The following is a 23069-nucleotide window of genomic DNA, read 5'->3' as shown; positions in this document are numbered from 1 at the left end:
AAAGTTGTTACTAGGCATGTGTCTGCAAACCTGGTTGCATGCTGATGAAACCACTAGTCCCCATCATCTCAGTAGGGGTCAAAAGTTTGCTTCTGTAAAGAAGTCTTCGACCCTGTTCCAAATCTGTAGTAATGCTGGTAGTGCTAAGAAGAAGCCAAGCGATTCCATATAAGCAATTTTAATTCAGATTAAATATATTATTCCAAGGTATTTCGAAAGCGCACTTTTTCTGTACTAATCAACAGTCAGAGGCATTTTTCTGGAGTTTGGATATCCAAAGCTTGACAGTAAAAATTACTGCTTTTTACAAGAAAACATATACCGCTTCCCAACAGTTTGTTAAATCATAATTTTGTATGGACAAAAAAGAAATCTAATGTGCTAAATGGAATTAGTGCCTTCCTCTATTTATTTATTTATTTATTTATTTTTAGAACCTTTAAATACAGCTTTAAAAAAGAAGCTACATCCTAACTCCATGTGTTTATGTACATGTGAGAATGAAACATGTTAGAGCAGAACTGATTTGAATTGACTGGAGCAGCACTAACTAGACAAAAGCTTGTAAGGCAATGCTAAAATCAAATGAGATGGAGTAATTTAGTGCTTTTTTGGAAAACCACCTCCATAAGGTGAAATAAGGGGAGGGAGGAAACCTCAAATATAAATGTATGTACAAATATTCAAACATAAACCCCGCTGAATCCCAACAGACCCACTTCTAGTAGAATATATATGCTTGCAGCTAATCCATAGATATTTTGCTGCAAAACAAACTTTTGTTGGGGGGGAGGGGTTTGCATTCCTCATGCAATCACAAACTTACACAAGTCATTTCCGAAATACCTGAACTCCACCTTGTTTCTCAGAAACATGGTTCTATACAAAAGTTACGTTGCTGCAAAGGCCCAAACCCCCACCAACCTTAGTCACGGCTGAGAAAACACACAATTTTGCAGTTTCGCTCTAAACTCACTATGCGAATTAGAACAAAGCTAACTTGTTTATCTGAAAGAACATCTTACATTTCTTTTCAACACATAATTACCAACTAGGATTAAAGGGTGCTAGAATGAGTGCACAAATGCAACCTGAATAAAAACTAAAATGAGTGTGTTCCTGGCAGTGATTTCCATAACATTAGTGCAACATTAATTCCTACAACAGTTCAGACATTCTTTAATTATGTAGATGCACAAAGTGCCAACTCGGGTTTACAAAGAAGGGCCCCAGAAGAACCTGAATAGCTGTGCAGATAACTGGTTCTAATTTGAAGCCTACCCATATGATTGCAAGAGATAAGTACAACAACAGAACGTCTTGTACACATACCTGCCTTTTCACCAACTCAACAATAAATTGCACACAAAGGGAAAACTCCTTTATTTGAATGTGATATGTACAGGAATGCTTCTGGAGGATTATCCAAATGTCAAGGTATTTATGATCCAGCTCAGAAGTCAAAATCCTGCACATAACTTGGTCTCAGGATCTGCAGCAGATATTGGGGAAGCAAAGTCTCGTGTAGTTGGCGCCCTAAATTGTTACTTTTCTCCAAATTTTGCAGTTAAAAAGTAGTAATTCCCTGATGTGTACATACAGACTTGTTCTTTGCTTGCACGCGCATACATACCTTCTATGTCTCATCCAGCAGCATGATGTTTGGCCAGAGAGGTGCCAGATAACTTCTTGAATGAGAACACAAGACAAATCAGTTTCTAAACTGCATCCACTAAAGGTTTCAAGTTTAATGGTGTAAAAATCTGGACATTCAAATACAGCTTTAAGAAACTTGCTTGCTACAGTGCAGATTGCATCTGGCTCCCCCTCCACAAATAAGGCTGATACTCTCAAATGAACAACTAACAGGTTGGGTTTTTTTTTAACGGTCAATGCTTACTAGGGCAGGTAACATCATACCGACTGCCCCCAATGAAACATTTCCTCCTCCTCTTTGTGTGTGTGTTTAAGAGTTTGAGGGTTTTTTAAAAAGTCCATCTATGTCATTTTGCATGACCTTCTGTCTGAAAGCTCTGGCAAGTAACCAGGTCAGCAGAGAGGACGGGGGGTGGGGGGAGATCCTAACCTCACTAGCTGCATTAACACTGAGCTTCAGAAGAAACCTCAACTCCCAGTTTCCAAGTTCACACACACACACACGCCATACAGATATACATCAGACAGGGTAACAGAGTCAAAAAGTCCAGTATGCTTGACAGAAGTTCCAAACAATATGACGTCCTCTGCCCAGCCTCCAACACGATATGATGATCTTTATCTAGTATAATAGACTCTGTAGTAAACTGTTTTTGACCTCCATAATGAATAGGAGTTGTCAAATTTAAGGAGATAGACCCCTCTTCCTGGGTACTGATGGCTGCCAGCGTACACTTCTTCATGACAGTCTCGTCTGTACACAGGCACGATTTCATCTAGTTGAGGCTTGTTGGCATTCTTTTTGGCTTTTTCTTCACTACTAGCGTTTTCTGAGGAAAAGAGTCAGAAACAAAGCATTAGTCACTAAATGCAGCAGCCCAAACAAACTCTGCAACCAATTCTTCATGGTCAGGGCGGATTAATCCGCAGGAAGCACAGCAAAGACACGAGCAGCTTGTTTAATTTAACAAAAGCAAAACAGCACATTTTCATCTGGGCTACAACTATAAAGAAAACAGTGATGACCAACTGTTCACAAGGAGGATTTTGAGCAAGATTACCAAGGCACAATGCTAACACATCAACATTTTGATAGAAGCAACTGAGGTTAATCCCTTCTTTTCCCCTCTTGGGAAACCTTATCCTGAACAAGTTGGGCTTCTGTACTGCAGGCTTCGCCAACATGCCCTGAGAATGGAGGTGTTATGTTTTGTTCCATCACTTCATAGCTTATTTCCCCCTTCCAAATCAGGCATTTCTACCACTATTAGGGAGCAATAGAATTATGCTCTAAAGGTCATGGCTTTGGTTCTTCCTTTACTACTAAGAGGTACCATACCTTTGCATACATGGTGGACTTTTTGTAATAGTTGATGCTAAAGGGGAATTTTAAAAATTGCTTAGGTGACTTATCAGCAAACTCCCAGTTACTGATTCTAAGACCAACTTGATGTCAATAGGAGCAAAGGTCCTCAATCACACTTGGACAGAATTGGTCCATCCTACAGCTTGTACAGATATAAAGATATAAAGATTGTACAGATAGGGACCCAGGTGGTGCTGTGGTTAAACCACTGAGCCTAGGGCTTGCTGATCAGAAGGTCGGCAGTTCGAATCCCTGTGACGGGGTGAGCTCCCGTTGCTTGGTCCCAGCTCCTGCCAACCTAGCAGTTCGAAAGCATGTCAAAATGCAAGTAGATAAATAGGAACTGCTACAGCGGGAAGGTAAACGGCGTTTCCATGTGCTGCTCTGGTTTGCCAGAAGTGGCTTTGTCATGCTGGTCACATGACCTGGAAGCTATACGCCGGCTCCCTTGGCCAATAATGCGAGATGAGCGCGCAACCCCAGAGTCGGTCACAACTGGACCTAATGGTCAGGGGTCCCTTTACCTTTACCTTACAGCTTGTAGAGATATAGATAATAGCTTGTTATTCCCATTAGGAAATAGCTGAAAATGGGCTACTATTAATTTCAACACTTTATTCATAACTAAACTGGAGCATGAAGCACACAAGAGCTAATGTCAAAGCTGGCAAGTCAGTCAGCCCAAGTGTCGTGTTATATGGAAGCTGACAAGATCCTAGCATAAAGTTGGAGTGAGCAAAAGCCACAGGTGTACAGCTCCAACATCCACAGATGTTCTTTCCTCCCACACTACAAGGACCAATACTTCCTAGTCAAAGGTTTAGAATCTAAGCAATGTACAGAGACAACAAAGCACAGCATCGCTCAGTTGGAAAATGGTCCCACAATGCAATCTTCCCCAGTTACAGGGAACAGAGGATCTGCAAAGTCACACATAACCACAAAGGGTAAGAAAGAAAAGTTACTAGGTAATTACAAGACGGCAAAATATGAAAGTGGGACTTGGAAGCAAGGGCCTATACACAAACCTGTATTCTTTGAGTTTAGAGCCAGGAGTGTCATGGCAACTTGAACAACTGAGCTCTAAGCACTGAGACTTCATGTTTGTAATTATTATTATTATTTTTTACTTTTAGACGACATCTACTTTTAGAAGACAAATAATAAGAATAATTATTTTTTACTTTTAGAAGACAACTGAAGGCAACCCTGTTTAGGGAAGTTTTTAATGTTTAATGCTGTACTGTTTTAATATTTGGTTGGAAGCCGCCCAGAGTAGCTGGGGAAACCCAGCCAGATGGGCGGGGTATAAATAATAAATTATTGTTGTTATTATTATTATTGCAATAACAACTTTCCAATTGATTTTAATTCTGCAGTAGTTTGGAAATTCCCTCCAAGTTGAGAGGTCTCCTGTTAAGGCTATATAGCAGGAGAACCACCAACATCCTGGAACCTTGCTGCCAATCAAGGCTGCATAAAATCATAGTGAAGGCCATTTAACTTATCTTAAATGGCTCCTACGAAATATTTCTTTTCCCACACTAGCTAACCCACATCATTCCAGGGTTTTCCATCACTATGTCTCACTTGCCTGCACACACTGGGGACCACCTTTCTAAATTCCAAGATGACAGAAAATGTAATGCAAAGCCTGCTACAGCTTCTTTCATGACTCAAACCCCTACGAGGTATATAAAATAAAAAATACCTTCCTCCTCTTCCTCGTCCTCACTGGATTCACTAACATGTACGCTGACTGCTGTGTTAGGGGAGTCTGTCCATTCAAAATATACCCCAAAACCAATGTCATAATTGTCTGTAGCAAACTCCCAGAAGAGATAAGAGCCCTCTTCATGAGTTGGTACACGAACGGTCACGACTTCTCCTCTGCCAACCGTAATCACAGAGTCTGCATCCTGGCGGATCTTCTCTTTGAAGTCTGCAATCTGGGGTCGTGTCCACATGGATGGTGCTGCTATGACTGGAACAGATTCTAAAAAAAAGGAGGGAGACCCAAAAAATCCTCAGTTTTATAGTTCAGACAGATAATTATGTTGCAGTATCCTAGAAAACGTCCCCTGCAAATAAGGGGCAACACGGGAAGGCCTCCCTCCTTGCAGATTCCTCTGAAGCCGAGGAAAATCAGCCTCATCTGGTCACCATCTCATAGCCTCTCTCGCTTGAAGGCTGGTTTAACCAAGTCTGCTTTTGTATATTTCACCCTATACCATATATGCTGCCTTACAGCCCTGCAATAACGTAGACACAACAGGAAAGTGCAATACCCAATTTTTTCTTCCAATGCTCCTTAGTTAAGCAGTGGGAAACTGCTGATTCACAGATGAAAGAGTGTGTTTTGCATGGCCATACTAAGTTGGGGTCATTAGTTGCCAAAGGCAGAATGCTACAAAAGATTCAGCAGCCAGAAACATGGAAGTAGTTTCTTTCAGAGTAGAAGAATCTTTACTCTTACCTTTTGGTCCATTCTCCAGTGCTGCTTCTAAAGCGTCAGTTTCCGGGTCTTTTTCAGGACTGTCTGTATGTGCACTAGCCTGTCCATTAACCGATGGGATTTCCCCTATGTTAGGTGGGCTTGCTTTTGATACAGAAGTAACTGAAGTCCCCGCTGTGGCTGCCGCTTCCTGCTGCTTTTGTAAAGCTGCCTACAAATTAAAAGCCAAAGCAAAATCTAAGGGCAATGAAAGATGCAGAGCACATTTTGGAGAAGTTTGCAGAGTGCTACTGGTGGGAAATATGTAGGTGGAAGTTGCAAAGAATCTACTACAGGCATCCCCAAACGTTGGCCCTCCAGATGTTTTGGACTACAATTCCCATCTTCCCCGACCACTGGTCCTGTTAGCTAGGGATCATGGGAGTTGTAGGCCAAAACATCTGGAGGGCCGCAGTTTGGGGATGCCTGATCTACGATCATGTTTGAGCAGAACAAAATGAGGCAGCCAGATGCCAGATTCCAGTAAGTCAGTTTGAAGGGGATGGGACACTGGCAGAGTTAAAACACTAGACCGGAGCATGACTTGTCAGATCGTTTGAGGCATATGGGACTAAGAGATGAAGCATCAAACCCCCTGCTGATTAGAATAGCAGTGTTTAATGCTATGCAGAGTAGCAGAAACTGGATGTCCACTTGAGAACTGAACCTGAGTGTTACGTTTAACATAGAATAACGGTGATCCTCTCCAATCTCTGAATGCCATTTTTTTTTAAAAGCAATCTCTCCAGTAGTTGTTATGTCCAAGGTGCTATGTGTTTATTTGCCTGAATTGCTTCTGAACAACATATAGTTCAAGCTAGTCTTTGGAAAGTGCCTATTTCACACTGAAGTCAACCCAACCTTCGGCTAACTTGTGGCACATGGATGCGGCTAACTTGTGGCGCATGGGCTGGATCCGGCCCCTCAAGGGGCCCTCAAAGTCCCATAGCAAGATTTCCTGATCTGATCAGGAGATAAATGCTATCTCTCTCTGTTCTTTAGAGACCAATCACTAAAGAGAAGACAGGGTGTTCTATTTCCTGATGGGTGCGTAAAATCTCTCTAAACAGCAGTCAGAGGGGTATTTTATTTCTAATCTCACTGTTTTTTTCTAGGAGAGGGGTGGGCGGACTTCAGTCTTGCCCGATCTATTTTGCTTTTTACTAGAACCCCATGACTTACTAATCAGAACCAGGTGTGAAATATGAATTAAAGAAGAGGGTGCATCTGAGAATATTCCGAGTTCTGAACATTGTTTTCTGTGAAAGAACCAGTTCAACAGTACTTTCACACAAAACAGTACTTTTATTTTGTGAGGGAAGTTACTTTGCTGTTTGCTACTGTTTAGCAATTGGAAGTCAGTAACCCTTGCCAAGGGACCCAGGTGGCGCTGTGGGTTAAACCACAGAGCCTAGGGCTTGCTGATCAGAAGGTCGGCGGTTCAAATCCCTGCGAGGGGGTGAGCTCCCGTTGCTCAGTCCCAGCTCCTGCCAACCTAGCAGTTCGAAAGCACGTCAAAGTGCAAGTAGATAAATAGGTACTTCTCCGGTGGGAAGGTAAACGGCGTTTCCATGTGCTGCTCTGGTTTGCCAGAAGCGGCTTAGTCATGCTGGCCACATGATCTGGAAGCTGTAGGCCGGCTCCCTTGGCCAATAATGCGAGATGAGCGCCACAAGCCCAGAGTTGGTCAAGACTGGACATAATGGTCAGGGGTCCCTTTACCTTTAACCAATCTACTGCAAATCACCCTAGAGATCTCTCAGAAAAGACCCCAACTCTAGTACAAAATACCTGCTTTCAAGATTTCTAGAAAGGTCTGAGTAATAAGGTCAGCACAGACAAATCAGCGTGTGTGTGTTAATAGATTCTTAACCTTCTTCAGAAAGAATGCAGAAACACTGGATACACTTTTCAGAAAGAATTTTATAAATCCGATACACCAGGCACACCCAACAGGTAGATTGTGATCTACCGGTAGATCACTGGATGTCTGTAGTAGATCACTGGCTCCCCCCAAAGAAGCTCAACAACTATGGTTCCCCTAAAAAAAGCTCAACATTTTCGCCCTGCAGCTCCTCAAAACGGCGCTTTCCTCCTCCCTAAAAAACCCCCTCAAAAACTTTGACCTGAACCCCTAAAAAATGCCCCCCTAAAAAGCTCAACAACCTGGACCTGGACCCCCAAAAAGGGGGTAGATCACTGCCAGTTTTTAACTATGAGTAGATTGCAGTCGCTTGGGAGTTGGCCATCTCTGCGATACACCATTAGAATTTGTATTTCCACCTTCACCATTAACTGCAAAAAAACCCCCAAATGGTCTCACTGACGTCTCCAAAGTCAGATATACATCTATCATCCTATAAGCTGCACTACCAAGATAGTGCCATATACCTGTTGCTGTGCAAGCTGGACCTGATAAAGTTGCTGCATGTACTGTTGATAGTGCTGCTCCTGAAGTTGCCGAATCAGGACCTGCTGCTGCTCGTAGTTGCCTGGGTACTGCTGGGCTGCATACTGTTGGAACTGAACAGCCGTTTGAGAGTTCAGTGCTGCCATGATCTGCTGTCTAGATTAGGGACAAAGTTACCCTGAAATACAACTCTGAAGGGCTATTTGAGGAGTCAAATTTTCAAACACAACACATTTGTTATTGCAATTAAACTATGAAACTCTTGGCATTTATTTCGGGAAACATAATAGCTGGGTAAACATGACAAGGATGAGGGGAGTGCTAGGGGGACACCAAATCGTAAGGCAGAGCCTTGTTAGCTATGAAAGAGTCCTTCCTACGCCATGAAAATCCAAATATCAAATTTTCTAAATGCGGTTGATTTCTAAACAAGACGGATTCTAAGGGGACTTACTGCCAGAATGTGTATTCTGTCTAAAACTCACTTGGTGGTTCCAGCTTCTGTCAAAATGAAACTCCCTTGAGGTTCTGCATTAGTCATTTCAGGGCCCACTTTTGGAATAGACAACTCAACCATGAGAAAGTATATCACTCCATAGGTGGTCCTATCCATCATTTGGAAAGTTCTCTTGTAACCAGCCAGATAAGGAATTTCTACTTCATAAGTAATCCAACCTACAACTTTCATTACTTTTTCAGCATGTGATTTTTCGTATAATTGGAGCCCTAATTAAATACTCATTTTTATACACAAATTGCCATGTAGGCAAGTAATATGCCCCTTTCAGGATTTAAGGGGCGGGAACAACTGGACTCATCACCGAGGAAATGCTTTGGCTATACTAGATGGGAATAAGCTTCCGATAAACAGTGTTTAAACTACAAACACTACAGTGTTTAAACTACAAAGATATGGAGGCAGGGCAGATGTTTAAACCACTGGCGTAGGGTATATTGCACAGACAGCGGAATTTGATACAGGCTCAAATCCACGCTCAGCTGTAAAGCTTACTGTGTGGCCTTGGCCAAGTCACCACTTCCTCAGCCGTAGATTACTGTAAGAATAAAAGAGGATAACCCCATGTACAGAGGTTATTTTCAGCAAGATGGGATGGAAGGGTGATAAATGAACAAGGGATGCGTCCTGCTGACTCCTTACTTCTGCTGCTCCATTCGGAGCCTCTCTTCTTCTATCCGCCGCCTCTCTTCCTCTTCTCTTCTCAGCCTCTCCTCTTCTTCTCGTCTGCGCTTCTCTTCCTCCTTTTGCAAACGCTCTCGTTCTTCTTCTTCACGTTGCCTACGTTCTTCCTCTTCCCTCCTGTAACAGCCATGTTTACCAGACATTTGGACACCAAGCAATAGGAATCCCAAAGAGCTGCTGTTTTACCCTCCCATTTAGTGCAGCTTTCTGCTTCTGTTTTAACTTCTAGGCAGAAATTCAAAAAAGTTAAGCCTTTTCTCATGCCACACCCCAATGGCAGCCGTTTTGTGACTGGCACCCCCCCCCTCAAATCCTCAAAATTCATTAAGTGTTGGTGACCCCTGTTCTAAACTCTTATAGAAAGGAACTGTTTCCATGCAATATGAAATATTGTGAAGGATGGCACCAGCACGTAAGCAAAGGAACAGTGTAAGGCACAAAGTTCAACTTTTCAACAAGTATGCAAATTATATACTGATATCTTCCTAGAATTTCAGAAGTTAAACAGATGAGGCTCCTAATCTAAACCACATGTAAACGTTAGATAAGATTCACCCATAATGGTAGAAAAAAGTAAAATATCTGGGTATCATGTAAACTTTTACCCTGCATTTTCCTGTAAAACTATTATTTTCAAGACAAGAAACTATCTGCCTTCAAAGCTAGGAAAAACTGCACTACAATTCACAGCTCCATAAAAAGATTTGTTAAAAAGCAATTAAAAACAGTTGAAGAACTGTATCAGAGATGGGGAATCTGCAGTCCACAGGCCAAATTATTTTTAACAAACTTATTTAACGCAGGTCCCAATTGGGTCCACAAGGCTGTCTTCCCCAAAACATGCCCACCTACCCCATACCTGAAGTCATACATGACATCGGATGTGGAGCAAGTAGAGATGTGGTTGTAGTGAAACAACTGGGAGCCTTAAAGTACACTGATTGTTCTTTGGCAAGGGAGGCTTGCCATCAGCGCCAATCAGCTGATCACCAGTTATAGCAAGTGCCATGGGATCAGCTGCATGGCGGAGTTCACAACTGCACTACAGAGTTCCATAGCAGAGTTGATCCCTGTCCAGACTGGGCTTGCTGTCAGCACTGTTGACCAAGTAACTGACACTGACAGCAGGCCCAACTGGGATCGGTACTAACAGGAAGTTGGCACAAATATTCCTTTGTTTTACCAGTATGAATTCAAGCTGGTGATATAAAGGATGTTGCTCTGCAGACATGGCTGGAACTGTACCCACAAAGGATAAATGTAACTCTGGGTCACCTCACATCATTGTGATGTTCAGTGATTGACAAGAATGGCCTATGGGGATCTAACTAAGTGACTGTTAGATATGAGAGCTGGAACACAAACACACTTTATGAACTCCCACCCAATTTCAGAGAGGCACAAGAAGCTTACCTTTTCTTTTCCTGTTCTTCTTTCTCTATTTTATGGGAGGTAACGTATGTTGAGAAGAGATGGCAGCACCTATTTAGTAGCTTTACAAACTCTATCATGGAGTCTTGCTTTGCCATGTTTCCAAGGGCAGCCCATTCTTTCCTGCAGGGAAAAAGGCAAGTACCATTGCATTTTGTCTAGCAAACAGCATGTATAAACACAGAATGAAAGCACTGATTTATCAAGTTGGGAGACAATATGGGAACTATGCTTGGCTTCTGAAATCCTGCACTCTGTGAACTGAATAGCAATCTCTCCTTAGTTTAGCCAAAGGGAAGAGAACCCAACAGAAAGCTGACACACAAGCTATATCTGCAGAGGGGATTCTCATACAACAGTTCACGTCTTGGAGATTGTACAGGAAAAAATATTCCAGTCAAGCAAGCCAAAATGTCTCTTCTACAGACAGATCCATAAAATTCAATAGCTTTTTACCTTCTGTCATTCCCCAGGACATCAAAGAATCCAACTTCAGGACATGTGTCTGGATTGTAAGGTCCCAGCAGAACCTGCTTATGCAGTGCCACAAGTCTGAGTTTTTCTTCGTATGTTGGATGAAATGCTTTGCCATCTTTTTCTGAAGATAAAGGATAACATTACTTTAAAGACAAATATGGCCAAGGTCTGTGTACCAGATCATTGATCATCTTGGTCACCCTCCTCTGCACAAGTTCCAGCTTGTCAATATTCTTCTTAAATTGTGGTGCCTGGAACCGGACACAGTATTCCAGGTGTGGTCTGACCAAGGCTGAATAGAGCAGGACTATTTCTTCCCTTGATAGGGACACTAGACTTCTGTTAATGCAGTCTAGAATGGCATTATTATTATTATTATTATTTGCTGCATCACACTTTTGACTCATGTTAAGCTTATGGCCTACTAAGACCCATAGATCCTTTTCACATATACTACTGGGCCAGTGCTATTTTTTCTAGAAAAAGAGGTCCCAGAACTCATCATGAACACCTCCCTTGTTCTCTTAGAATGACAATGGTGCCAACCTGAGAGGTGCCAGAACTGAGTTCCGGTGAGTTCTAGCTGAAAAAAGCCCTGCTACTGACAATCCAGGTCTCCCCCATGTTATATCTGTGCAGCTGGTTCTTTCTAACTAAGTATAGAATCTTACATTTGCCCCTACTGAAATTCATTCTGTTAGTTTTGCCCAGGTCTCCAATCTGTTAAGGCCATATTGGATCCCAATTCTGGCATTGGCTACCCCTCCCAGTTTAGTGTTATCTGCAAATATACCTTCACCCATGTAGTTTATAAAGACATTTAACAACAATGGGCCTAGGACAGAAACCTGTGAGGGAATAAGTGAACTCATTGGGGTCTACTTTGAGTAAATATGCAGAAAATGTGGCTGCAAGGTTGAAATTCCTACCCTGACACACTTGCTAGTTAGCCTCACTGAGCTCCGTGGGAAGCCTTCAAAAGGAGTTCCCAAATGCCTCAGTACACATAGCCTGTATCTTATGCTGTCTGTGCTGAACAGAAGCACTGTTTCACAATGACAAAAGAGAGCCATTATGGCGTAGTAAAGCAGAACAGGGGGATCCTGGGTTCAAATTCCCAATCAGTCATGTAGCTCACAGGGCGACTTTGAGCCAGTCACAATCTCTCAGCCCATCCTACCTCACAGGATTGCTGCAAGGATTAAAAAAAATGGTGTGTGTGTGTGTGTGTGTTATGTATGCCATCTTGAGCTTCTTGGAAGGATGGGATAAAAACATGGTATAAACAGAAAGAGAAGATTGACATTGTATAGACAGGGCCATAAAGAATGAGCTCTCTAGGGAAGCAATTGTCTATAAAGGTTCTCTATGTCACATTTTTGTTCTCTATAAAGGTACCTGTCTGCTGCTTTATGGCTTCCATTACTTAAACCCTGATTTTGATTATTGGCTAGAATTGAAGCTTCCCCAGAAGTTAATTCTTCATTTTATTTTATATTACACATTCCAGAATGTGATTTAAATAGTAAAAATTACCAAAATGTTAGTGGAGCAAACAAGTGGCTTTTACTTTTAATTATTAAAAAGCAGCTTGATGAATTATTCACAAAAATGGCTGCTAATTCAGTTGCAGAGAGTCAGAGACGGGCAGGCCTGAAAGGGCTTTATTAAAAGCTGCGCAGCAAATAAATAATAAATAACAACCCATTCTGCAACTTTAACCTCGCTCTTCTGAACCAGGACCAGGAGAAATGCCAGCCGTTAAGTTCTTAAGTGTCCCACAATTATAAATTCAGCCTCAAAAGGTTGACTTCCCCACCCAAGTGTACACCAAATGAAACTGTTTACACTCCACCAGAAAAGAGCATGCTATAATTCAGTTTCAGTTCTATTTTAAACTCTAATCTGGGCTCAACTTTGAAACAGCAGTCCATCTCGCCCAGCTTTGGTTTTGATGAACGTTAAAACCAATGCTAGCACGTTTAGTGAGCCCCCAAAATACATGCAGAAGCAAACACTGGTAAACATGGACCGAGACCATAAAACATGGATCAATAACACAAACGACTGGCTCCCTATAGCTACCAGTTGGTCTCCTATAGCTACCATCTGAAATAATCCCAAATGTATCAATGATAGCCAAATGAAACAGATGCAATTCAAGGCAGGTGACAGGTGCATGTCTTTCCCCAAGAGAGCCTCAAACTCACCACCAACAATGGACGACCTTACAGACAGCCCTAGAGAGTAGGTCCTCCCAGCTAACCCAGATGCCAACTCTGTACCTTACCCACTCAAGCAGCATTCTTACAAGACCTAATAACACTGCAGATTCATTCACCAGGGCAGCATTCACCACGCTGCAACTGCATCCTCCTGCATTGAGCAGGCCCCTTCCAGCAACAGGAGTATGTACCACAATATTATTAGTAGTGATCATGCTAGCAATAATACAAGCAATGATGCTGTTCTTATCTTTTACAAATCATGCTCTACATGGAAGTGCCACAGATAAACACTGCAACCCAACGCATTGCACAGTGGTACCTCGGGTTACAGACGCTTCAGGTTACAGACTCCGCTAACCCAGAAATAGTACCTCGGGTTAAGAACTTTGCTTCAGGATGAGAACAGAAATCGCGCGGCCACAGTGGCAGTGGGAGGCCCCATTAGCTAAAGTGGTACCTCAGGTTAAGAACAGTTTCAGGTTAAGAACGGACCTCCAGAATCAATTAAGTTCTTAACCTGAGATACCACTGTATGATCTATTGCCCTCAGTACAGCGGAACCTTGACTTAGATCCGCCTCTTCTCGCGGACGTTCCAAGTTGCGACCGTGGCAAAACCAGAAGTAAACAACGGGTTAGCCGCGATTCGCGCATGCGCGGAAACAGCTTCTGCCGTGTGCACAAGCAGCTACCGCCATCTATGCATGCGCACAAGCGGCTGCCACCATCTATGCATGCACAGAAGCGCGCTGCCCCCAAATGCGCAGGTGCAGAACAGCACCTCTATTAGCATCTGGTTTCGCTCAGCAGACGGGCCTCTGGAACGGATTATGATTGTAAGTAGAAGTTGTACTGTATTTACAGACTCCCTCTCTATTCCCAAGAGAGACTACATTTTTTATCTTTATCAAAAGGTCACACAAACACATATACAGTAGGTATTTGGCAATACTTTCATGTATTAAAACCTTTTTTTAAAAGAACCATTCCTCAAGCTCCTCTAAGAATTGTTTGACCCAGGTGGCGCTGTGGTTAAACCACTGAGCCTAGGGCTTGCTGATCAGAAGGTCGGCGGTTCGAATCCCTGTGACGGGGTGAGCTCCCATTGCTTGGTCCCAGCTCCTGCCAACCTAGCAGTTCGAAAGCACGTCAAAATGCAAGTAGATAAATAGGAACCGCTACAGCGGGAAGGTAAACGGCGTTTCCATGTGCTGCTCTGGTTTGCCAGAAGCAGCTTTGTCATGCTGGCCACATGACCTGGAAGCTATACACCGGCTCCCTTGGCCAATAATGCGAGATGAGTGTGCAACCCCAGAGTCAGTCACGACTGGACCTAATGGTCAGGGGTCCCTTTACCTTTACCTTTATAAGGAGAGGAAGGGCAAGTGCCTTGATCATCCTAGGCAGAGGTGCACATAACTGTCAGAAACATGCACAAATCTACTCTGGTAGTGCTGGTCATACTTTTAGTGACTTGTTTCTAGAAAACAGCTTGAAGAATTACAATAACTTGAAAAGAATGAAAGCACACATTAAAGGCAAGGGCAGCTCTACTACTGAGCCACCCATCCCTGGAAAACAGCAACTGTTTTTTACCATCTTAGATGAGGACCTGCTAAAATGCATTAATAGCTGCAGATTATGTGGCTTAATTAAGGTAGACTTTTCTGGGACATATGCCTGAACAGTGTTTGCTGTCACCCAGATGGTAATTTCCTTGTGGCAAGACGCACAAGCCCGTTAACGATGCAAAAAATAAAATAAAATGCAAATGCCACATTACAGATTCAGCGTAAGAATCAAGATTAAAAGTGTTCCTGTACAGAAGTTCATTTTCTGTCATATGGTGTCAAGCTTTCAACCGGGGAGTTCCCCGTAATGACCAAGTTAGGCGTAGATCAGATTCCAATGCTCAATGGAGAAAAGAGCCTGACTACCATATCTATCTGCTCAAGGATGCTGTGGAAAATGCAAGAAAGAACTAAGCAAGTGACTTCTGGGGTGAGCGCTTGGTAACATTACAAAATCCACGGTAAGGCAATACGTTTATTGGGACAATCCAAATGTCAATAAATTGTGAGCAAGCTTCTGAGTACTCCAGAACCCTTGATAAGGCTAGATGTAAAAGAAAAGTATGGCATTAAAGCCATTTCCTCCTGCATCGGTCTCGGGTTGGAAACAAGCTTTCAAGGTTCACGATGCAACTGCAAGCACAGTTTCAGAATTTTCTCAAGCCATGATGGCTTTAAAGGGCTTAGGAAGCATCTATAAAATATGGTAGCTACTTAAAGGTTTGCAGCCATTTACAGTATTTCAATCAGGCAAATTAAAGCACAGGACTGTAAGAATGTTCTCCAGTCTGAAGAAACTCCCCAAACTATCCTTTTGTCTTAGGTCATATTTGAAAATACTGTAACTGTTAACTGCAGGATGACTACCAACATGAGATATTGAATAACCTTGTCATACTATGGTTGTCCTGAACAGTAAATTAGGATTTGGATGGCAATAAAGAGGCTTCACTCTCTTTGGCCTGCATCATGTCCTCTATTGGATACTTTGCTTAAACGAAATTTGGATTAACTCACTAAAGTTTTATTTTTCGAAGAATAAATATCATCAGAACCAACACAAGGGGAAGTTGCAGTGTAAACAAGCTCTACAAAGAATGTGAAGTTCAAGTTCTTTTTCACCAGAAAGATGCTTGAGAGGAGGAAACAAGAGACAGAATCAATTAAGAAAGGAAGACCTTCACTGAGAACAGATAAAGGTAATCTGATAAGAGAGAATGCAAAGTTCAAGGGCTTGTATCAAACAAAGTGTACTTTCTAAATGGCATCTTTCTGTGCCCCTTAGGAGAAGAGGCTTCTAGATTACAACCTACTGTATATTATTTGAATTCATTAACACACATGAATCTCCTAAATGCTCCCGTCTCCAAAAGTTCAGCATTTCAATGCAAAGATACCTTGTGTTTCTGGAGACATTACACTGTGTTGGGTTTTTTTGGGGGGGCGGGGGCGGACAGAAAAAATTAAATTTGAAAATATCCTCATGTCCTACAACTGACTGCGATTCCAACTACTAGAATATGCATTTTTATTTAGAAAGAAAATACAGTATGTTTATTTTATATAAATTTTGAGTAATTTTTCAAGTAGTCAAAACTACGTAATAGAAATATCTGATACCATGTTTTAAAAAAAATATCTGAATTACCACACATGTAAAGCTTTCTTTGGAAATTTGCTTTCATTAGAATGCTTGTAAATATTTTAAGGCACAGTTCCTTAAACCAGCGTTTCTCAACCGCTGTTCTGCGGCACACTAGTGTGCCGCGACGTGCGGTGACGAAAAGGGCGATTTGCATTGTTACGTGACTGGCGGCCGCCAATAAACAGCACTAACCCGCCGAAAAGCCATATTTCTCCTCCTCTTTCCCAAAGCTCAGTGCAAACGAGCCTGGCGGCCGCCAATACACACCACTAACCCGCCGGAAAGCAATATTTGGCAAGTGTTTCTTACAGTCATAATTATAATATAGGGCGGCACAGAGTTAATTTTTTAAACTTTTTTAATGGTGGTGTGCCTCGTGATTTTTTTTCACGGAACAAGTGTGCCATGGCCCAAAAAAGGTTGAGAAGCACTGCCTTAAACAATGCTGTTACATTTAAAAATAATAAATTAAGGCACTGAGATATGTTTTAGGATGCCCAAAGCACTGTACATTTCATTGTCATAACGTCCGCTAAAAAAGGTTACAAGTTTGAAACTGCCCAATTTCGCTGGTATTGAGTCCATTCACTGTTATTAACATTATGAAGCAATCCATATTTATAGAGGAAAAGCAGCCAGTGGAAAAATTTCTGCCCTACATTTCATTTCAGTCCCATTCAGGTCTTCCCCATAAACTGAGGATGCCAAAACAAAACTCTGCAAGAATCTCAGAGTCAGACCTCTCGCTCACAGTTTACAGAAGCACCAGCTTTACCTTGGCTGTTAAAAATCAGCCCCATCTAAGACACACTCAGTGCCATTCCACATATTCCATTGTGTTCACTGAACAGTGACCATCTATTCAAGGGTGCTTACGCTGTAGCTGGTTTGTGTATTAAGGCCTTGTGCTGATTTATCCAACTTGTCCAGACCTAGGTTTACTCTGCTATCTCCACAAAGTATAGGGTGTGTTCTCAAAATGTTGGGAGCTCTTTATACCTAGTTCAATATTTTTAGGAACTAGGTCAGACGAAATTAGAATACGCCCCAAGACAATTCTGGGAGAATGATGGGAGCAGCCTCCCCAACCTACCTCCTTTTCTTGCCCTAGTACCAGAGATTTTCTAAGTTGGACGCTCCAGCCAGCACAGCCAAAGATCGCAAACTGTAATCCTTAAGAACTGGAGGACACCACATTTTGCTACCCCGACTCTAAGTGGAAATGGCACAGTATTGATAATACAGTATGTTATCAAGGAAGTTAAACTAATGCATTTCCAAACTCCCAATGACCACACATACACTGTTGGTTAAAACATTGATAAGGAACAAACAAGGTATCAGAGGAATGTGTCCTTTTCAAATAACTTTATTCACACCGGAAAAATGTTCATATTAATTTCTGTAAAAGCAACACAGGATACTAAATTAATTCAGTAAAGTATGAAGTTTCAAATGCAATAGCTTTTGATTAAACGCAATAGCATTTCTTATAAGATCCCACCCTACTATATCGACAGTAGGGTAGGATCTTATATCAATACCCTACCATATCGTCTGAGTTATAGTATTAATTAATTCATGACAAATGATCTGAAATGACAGCTCAGGCCATGCTGCTTCTGAACAATGGATACTAATGCATCTGTAAGGGGGAGGGATTATAGAGAACCCTCCCCCCTCATCAGAAGCAGCCCGTCACCCAGCAGTCATGAAAGCGAGGGGTCTGAAGGGGGAAGTCAGGAAACGGAGAGGGAGTGCCAAGGCTCTGGCAACATCCAAGAGCCCCTGCTCCATAGGCAGGAAGAGAGGCGGAAAAAGTGGACAGGAATAGGTCAGACAGAAGACCCGTTCCCCCCCCCCCCGGGACGTCGGAATTAAGGAGGCGAAGGAAAGGGAGGCGCTTCTCAGTTCCGAGGCTTTTATGCTGGTCCCGAACGCGGAGGGGGGTAGTGCAGGAATCTGACTCGAGTGGGTAGACATGGAATGAACAGTCCGTTACACTGTAAATAATGTGCACCAATAAACGTCTGAAAGACAAGCATGTGGAAGGTTGTTACTCAAGAGTAATCACAACAACCCTGACAGCATCCAGAACTCTCATCATGGAGAGTGAGGCAGCTGAATATTGCTGTGCAAATGGTTAGGGCAAACAAAACCATTTTTTTTAGTTCAGCAAGTCACAGTTGTGGCAAGATCCTGAACATTTATCCAAAATACAATACCCCAGATCTGACCATCTGTGGATTGTTGACATGTTAAATAAATGCATTTTAAAAGCATATTTTGAAAGAAATAGCACATTTTCTGTCTAGGGGTAGCTCATGGTGGCAATCCTATATCCTTTGTTTAGTAGCCTGCTTTGCAAGTGGAAAAGGCACAGGATTGTGCTGCCTCACAGAAGAACACTATCTAGAAAAAAGATGAAAGGGGCAATTCTTATTTATTGAGTGTACTCATGACTGTCTTAACTTGGGATGCCTAACATTTTTTGGCCCATGGCCTTGGCCAGGCTTCTAGAAGCCACATGCCAGTGGGTGTGGCCACTCCACATTCTTGCACAAATATATATATTCATTTGCATGTATACACCCCTTTCCACTCACCCCAACACCAATAGTACTTTTTTCTTTTTGAAGTTCTCTCTGAAGGATATTGCAAACTGGCATCTTTTAAAAAAAAGATTTTGCAGATCACTTGATAACAAGATGTTGACTCCCCATTCCTTTAGAAAGAGTCTTTCTTGGGTTTCATTTAGAGATTACAAGTGCATTCTATTAATCATCTCTCCTGGGAAGACAACTATTAATGTGAAAGCCACAATATCTATTTCCAAGAGAACATCCAGGAACAGCAATATAGCAGAAAAGGCTGCTGTGCTTGCAAATGTAATATGAGTTGCAGAAATGAGTCCACAACAGTACTTTGTTGTTAGGTATTCTGTACTTGTGGTTTTGATGCTTCATTTTTGATTCTGTGAGCTGCTTTGGATCCATTTTTATGTAAAAAGAGAAGGGAAGGGAAGTTATTAAAATTAAAATAAAACAAAGCAGGGCCTAGAGAAGGGTTTTTTATTTTAGCTTCTTTTATCCACCCATCAGATGGGCAAACTCAGTCTGAAAAAGGCAACTCACTTTGCCTTTATTTTTCTCATGATCAGCTCACCCACACTGTGGGAGAAGTGGAGAGCAGTAACACTGCAGCAGAGTAACACACTTTTGCTTTTCATGCAAAATAGGAGGCTCATGAGTACAAGAAATTTGTTGTTGTTTTTAAACTTAAGCCGCCACCGACAAAATGATATTCCCCCCCCCATGGCAAGTTAGTTTAATTGAGGGCAGAATCTGAACAAGCATGATGTAAGCAGTGCTTTTATTAAGAGCATCATAGCACTTTATATTGTTTTAATTAGCACAAAGATGCTTCCATTTCACAAAATAATCTTAAGTCCTTTAACACTAAGTAGTCCAAATCACTGCCATTAGTGCCTCAAATAAAAGCTGAATTGAGCAAACAAAATCAGCAAGTAAGCGATCCCCTCTGTCATTGAAACATGTGCTTACCTGACTCATCCTCAAATGTATATTACCCATGCATGTATATTACCCATAGTTTCCTTCAACTTTACTTAAGGGCATACTTTGTCATAAAACATCCTGGGGAGACTGAGTTGTTGCCCAGGACCACAAAGAACCAGTTTCACCTTTGATGACGTTTTCAGGAAAACAGCCATCAAGCTCTATGAATGAATGAATGTTATGAGGCCCTAAGCTACCATCTTTCTTTAAGAATAGACCACGTCTCCTAAAACAGAGTTCATATTCCACATACTGTACCACTCAACATACCGAAGCCTAATTTCCAAAGGCTACTCCTTCACAGAAGAAACACGGTTTGCAACCACAGCTCACCTCCTATTAACAGCCCCATGGATTAGATAGATAGATTTGGGGGGGGTGTTTTAAATCCCACCAACTCATTCTGTAGAAAGCAACTCCCCTTTTACTGCAAAGTAAAACGCTGACGTTTCTTCACAGCAACCCTTTGAAGCAGGCCTTCTTCTCCCCTCAAATTTGCACAAGGCACAGAGAAACGAGGCAAGCCTGCAAACCAGGGTTCGAGGTTACACAGAAAGATTAAAAAAAGACGTTGGAAATGGACTCTGTAAAGCTTCGGGGACCGGGGTTGTTAGGGAGGAGGAAGCAGAGAGAAATCTCCCAAGCCTCCTTGAAGGATGGCCGGGAACGGGGGTCGGGATCGGGGCGATCGCAGGACTTCCTGCGCGGTCACCTTTGAAGAAGCGCAGCGCCAGGCCGTACAGCTCTTCCAGGCCGAAGCCCCAGCGCCGCTCCAGGCTCAGAACCCCGCCATCGTCGTCGCCATCGCCGCCGCCGCCAACCTCCCCGTCGCTGTCCCCGCCGCCGTCCTCGTCATCCTCCTGCTGCTGCTGCCCCGGCTGGGCTCCGGCTGCCCCTGGCCGGCCTCCTCCGCGGCCCCCGGGGGCGAGCAGCGGCCTCGCCTCCGCCTGGCCCGGCCGGGCGTCCTCCGAATCCGGGCTCAGGGTCAGGCCGTCAATAGAGACCTCCAGCCGCTCGGAACTCAGCGCCGCCGCGGCCGCCATCGCCTGCCTCGCCCCCCGCTGCTCCGCAGGGCGGCCACGTCTCGACTTCCTGCTGCCGCCCGGCGACCCGGATCTTCCGGCACCCGAAAGGGCCTAGCGGGGCGGAGGCAGGGGAAGAGCAGGAGGAGCTGCTTCTGGAGCCCAGGCTTCCGGCGAGCCTCGCAAAAAGAAAAAGGGGGAAGGCCTCGGCCTCGCCAAGGGACCGGATCCAGAGGTTGCTGCGCCAGAGGCCTTAGCGAAGCTTGCTTGCGAGTAAGCACGCGCAGGGCTGCCCTCTTCGTTTCCGGGAGGCGGCGGCGGTAGCGTCTCTATGACGTTCGGCAGCCGCGTGAGAAGCGGGCATTCAACAGATGCTGCTGCTGCTGCTGCTCTTACCGGCTCTGCAGAAAGGGGAAGCAGCACCTGTTGGTTTGCTCCATAAAAGCACCGGGAAAGGGAGCTCGGCGGCAGGGCGCCTGTTTTTGCATGCAAAATGTCTCTGGTGCAACACGCACGCATGCACACACACACACGCGCGCGCGCGCATATTCAGGTAGGGCTGGAACTGGGAGAGATTCCCGCCCGAAGCCCTGGGGAGCCGCTGGAGGCAAAGCTGAGCTAGAGGGGCCTGTGAAATTGACTCCAGTGTAACTAAGGCAGCTTCTTTTGAGCGGGGAGGGAGGAGGGGGCAACTTCTTAACACTGGATTTGCTTCAGAAAAATATTGCAAGAGCTGGATGGTCCCAGGGATGGGGAGATCCTGTGGCCCACCAGATGTTGCTTTCCATCCATCCGTCAGCTTCCATCAAGCCCAGTAAACAGGGCCAATAGTAATGCATGATGGAAGTTGTACTGCAGCAGCATCTGAGGAGGAGCACTCTCATTCCTCATCCCTGACTTCCAGATACAGTACAGTGAAATAAATAACCTTTGTCTCCCTGCTCCATCACCCAGTACTGATAAAGCTTACAGCCCAGGCTACACATCTAGTCTGGGACTTAAAATATTTATCCTTTTTACCGCTCCATGCTTGGGCACTGGCCGTATATCATCCATGTGACAGGGATGTTGTTAACAACCTGCACTGCAGATCCTGCATCGAGTGAGAGGGTTGGCCTGGATCAGGCATCCATCCCCAAACTGCGGTCCTCCAGATGTTTTGGCCTACAACTCCCATGATCCCTAGCTAACAGGACCAGTGGTCAGGGAAGATGGGAATTGTAGTCCAAAACATCTGGAGGGCAGAAGTTTGGGGGTGCCTGGCCTGGATGATCACGAACGTGCCTTCTAGTTCTCTGATTCTAAAGCCATGCTAAAACACGCTGTGGAGCAATGAGAAGCAGATAGGCAATTTATGTGAATACATTCAAATATCATCCAAGTTGGGCAGAGCGCGGTGCTGGTAAAGCCAAGGTTGCAGGTTCAATCCCCATATGAGACAGCTGCCTATTCCTGTACTGCAGAGGGCTGGACTAGATGATCCTCAGGATCCCTTCCAACTCTACAATTCTATGATTCTAAGCTCTTGGAAGTTGAGATGTCCCACTCAGGCCAGCTCCAGGTTTGAAATTGTCCTTGGTAAAGAGGGGATCCCCTCTTCTGTTGGTGAATCGCCCTTAGTCTTAACTGGCTGTGGTGGCAGCTCCGTTGATAACACCAAATAGATGCATCTAGTAATCTCTTAATTCCCCACAATGCTTTAGAGCAGGGAAACTTCCAGTCTGTGGTCTTAGTTAGGTCTGCCAGGCCTCTCTGTTTGCAAGAGCTCTGTTTGGCCTGTGAGGCCTTCGGCCAAGCCAAGCCAAGCCCACCCACTCTACACATGATGGTCTTGCGGGCCTAATCTGGCCTGGAAGAAATTAAATGGATGGCTAGGTGCATCTGACCTTCAGACATAGCTCACAGAGGCTAGAGGAGATAAGGATCCAGTTCCTCATTCCTGTTTTAAAACTGATGCGTGCTAGGTGGAGGGCATGCTGGTAAACTTTAAA

The 23069-nt window shown here is 43.7% G+C and overlaps 1 protein-coding gene across 1 annotated transcript; it reads right to left on the bottom strand.

Moving 5' to 3' along the window:
* Positions 1-162: 162 nt before the first annotated feature.
* ACBD3 (acyl-CoA binding domain containing 3) lies at positions 163-21239 on the bottom strand. Its single transcript, XM_035111451.3, has 8 exons — positions 20769-21239; positions 11015-11156; positions 10541-10681; positions 9086-9244; positions 7908-8082; positions 5499-5688; positions 4734-5018; positions 163-2486 (listed from the first exon to the last, which is right to left on the bottom strand). The coding sequence occupies exons 1-8, from the start codon at positions 21097-21099 to the stop codon at positions 2275-2277; spliced, it is 1635 nt and encodes a 544-aa protein (XP_034967342.3). The 5' UTR covers positions 21100-21239; the 3' UTR covers positions 163-2274.
* Between the last annotated feature and the right edge of the window lie 1830 nt (positions 21240-23069).

This window comes from Zootoca vivipara, chromosome 3 (genome assembly GCF_965207765.1).
Source record: "Zootoca vivipara chromosome 3, rZooViv2.hap1.1, whole genome shotgun sequence".
Classification (NCBI taxonomy): domain Eukaryota; kingdom Metazoa; phylum Chordata; class Lepidosauria; order Squamata; family Lacertidae; genus Zootoca; species Zootoca vivipara.
Note: the sequence above shows the minus strand (reverse complement) of the source record. Positions and strands in the feature narration are given on the sequence as shown.

Coding starts and splice junctions, on each gene's coding strand:
- ACBD3 (XM_035111451.3), bottom strand. CDS start 21,099: ATGGCGGCCGCGGCGGCGCTGAGTTCCGAGCGGCTGGAGGTCTCTATT. Junction 5,689..7,907: donor TCCAGCTTGCACAGCAACAG/GTATATGGCACT, acceptor TTTAATTTGTAG/GCAGCTTTACAAAAGCAGCA. Junction 2,487..4,733: donor GGACGAGGAAGAGGAGGAAG/GTATTTTTTATT, acceptor TCTTTTCCTCAG/AAAACGCTAGTAGTGAAGAA.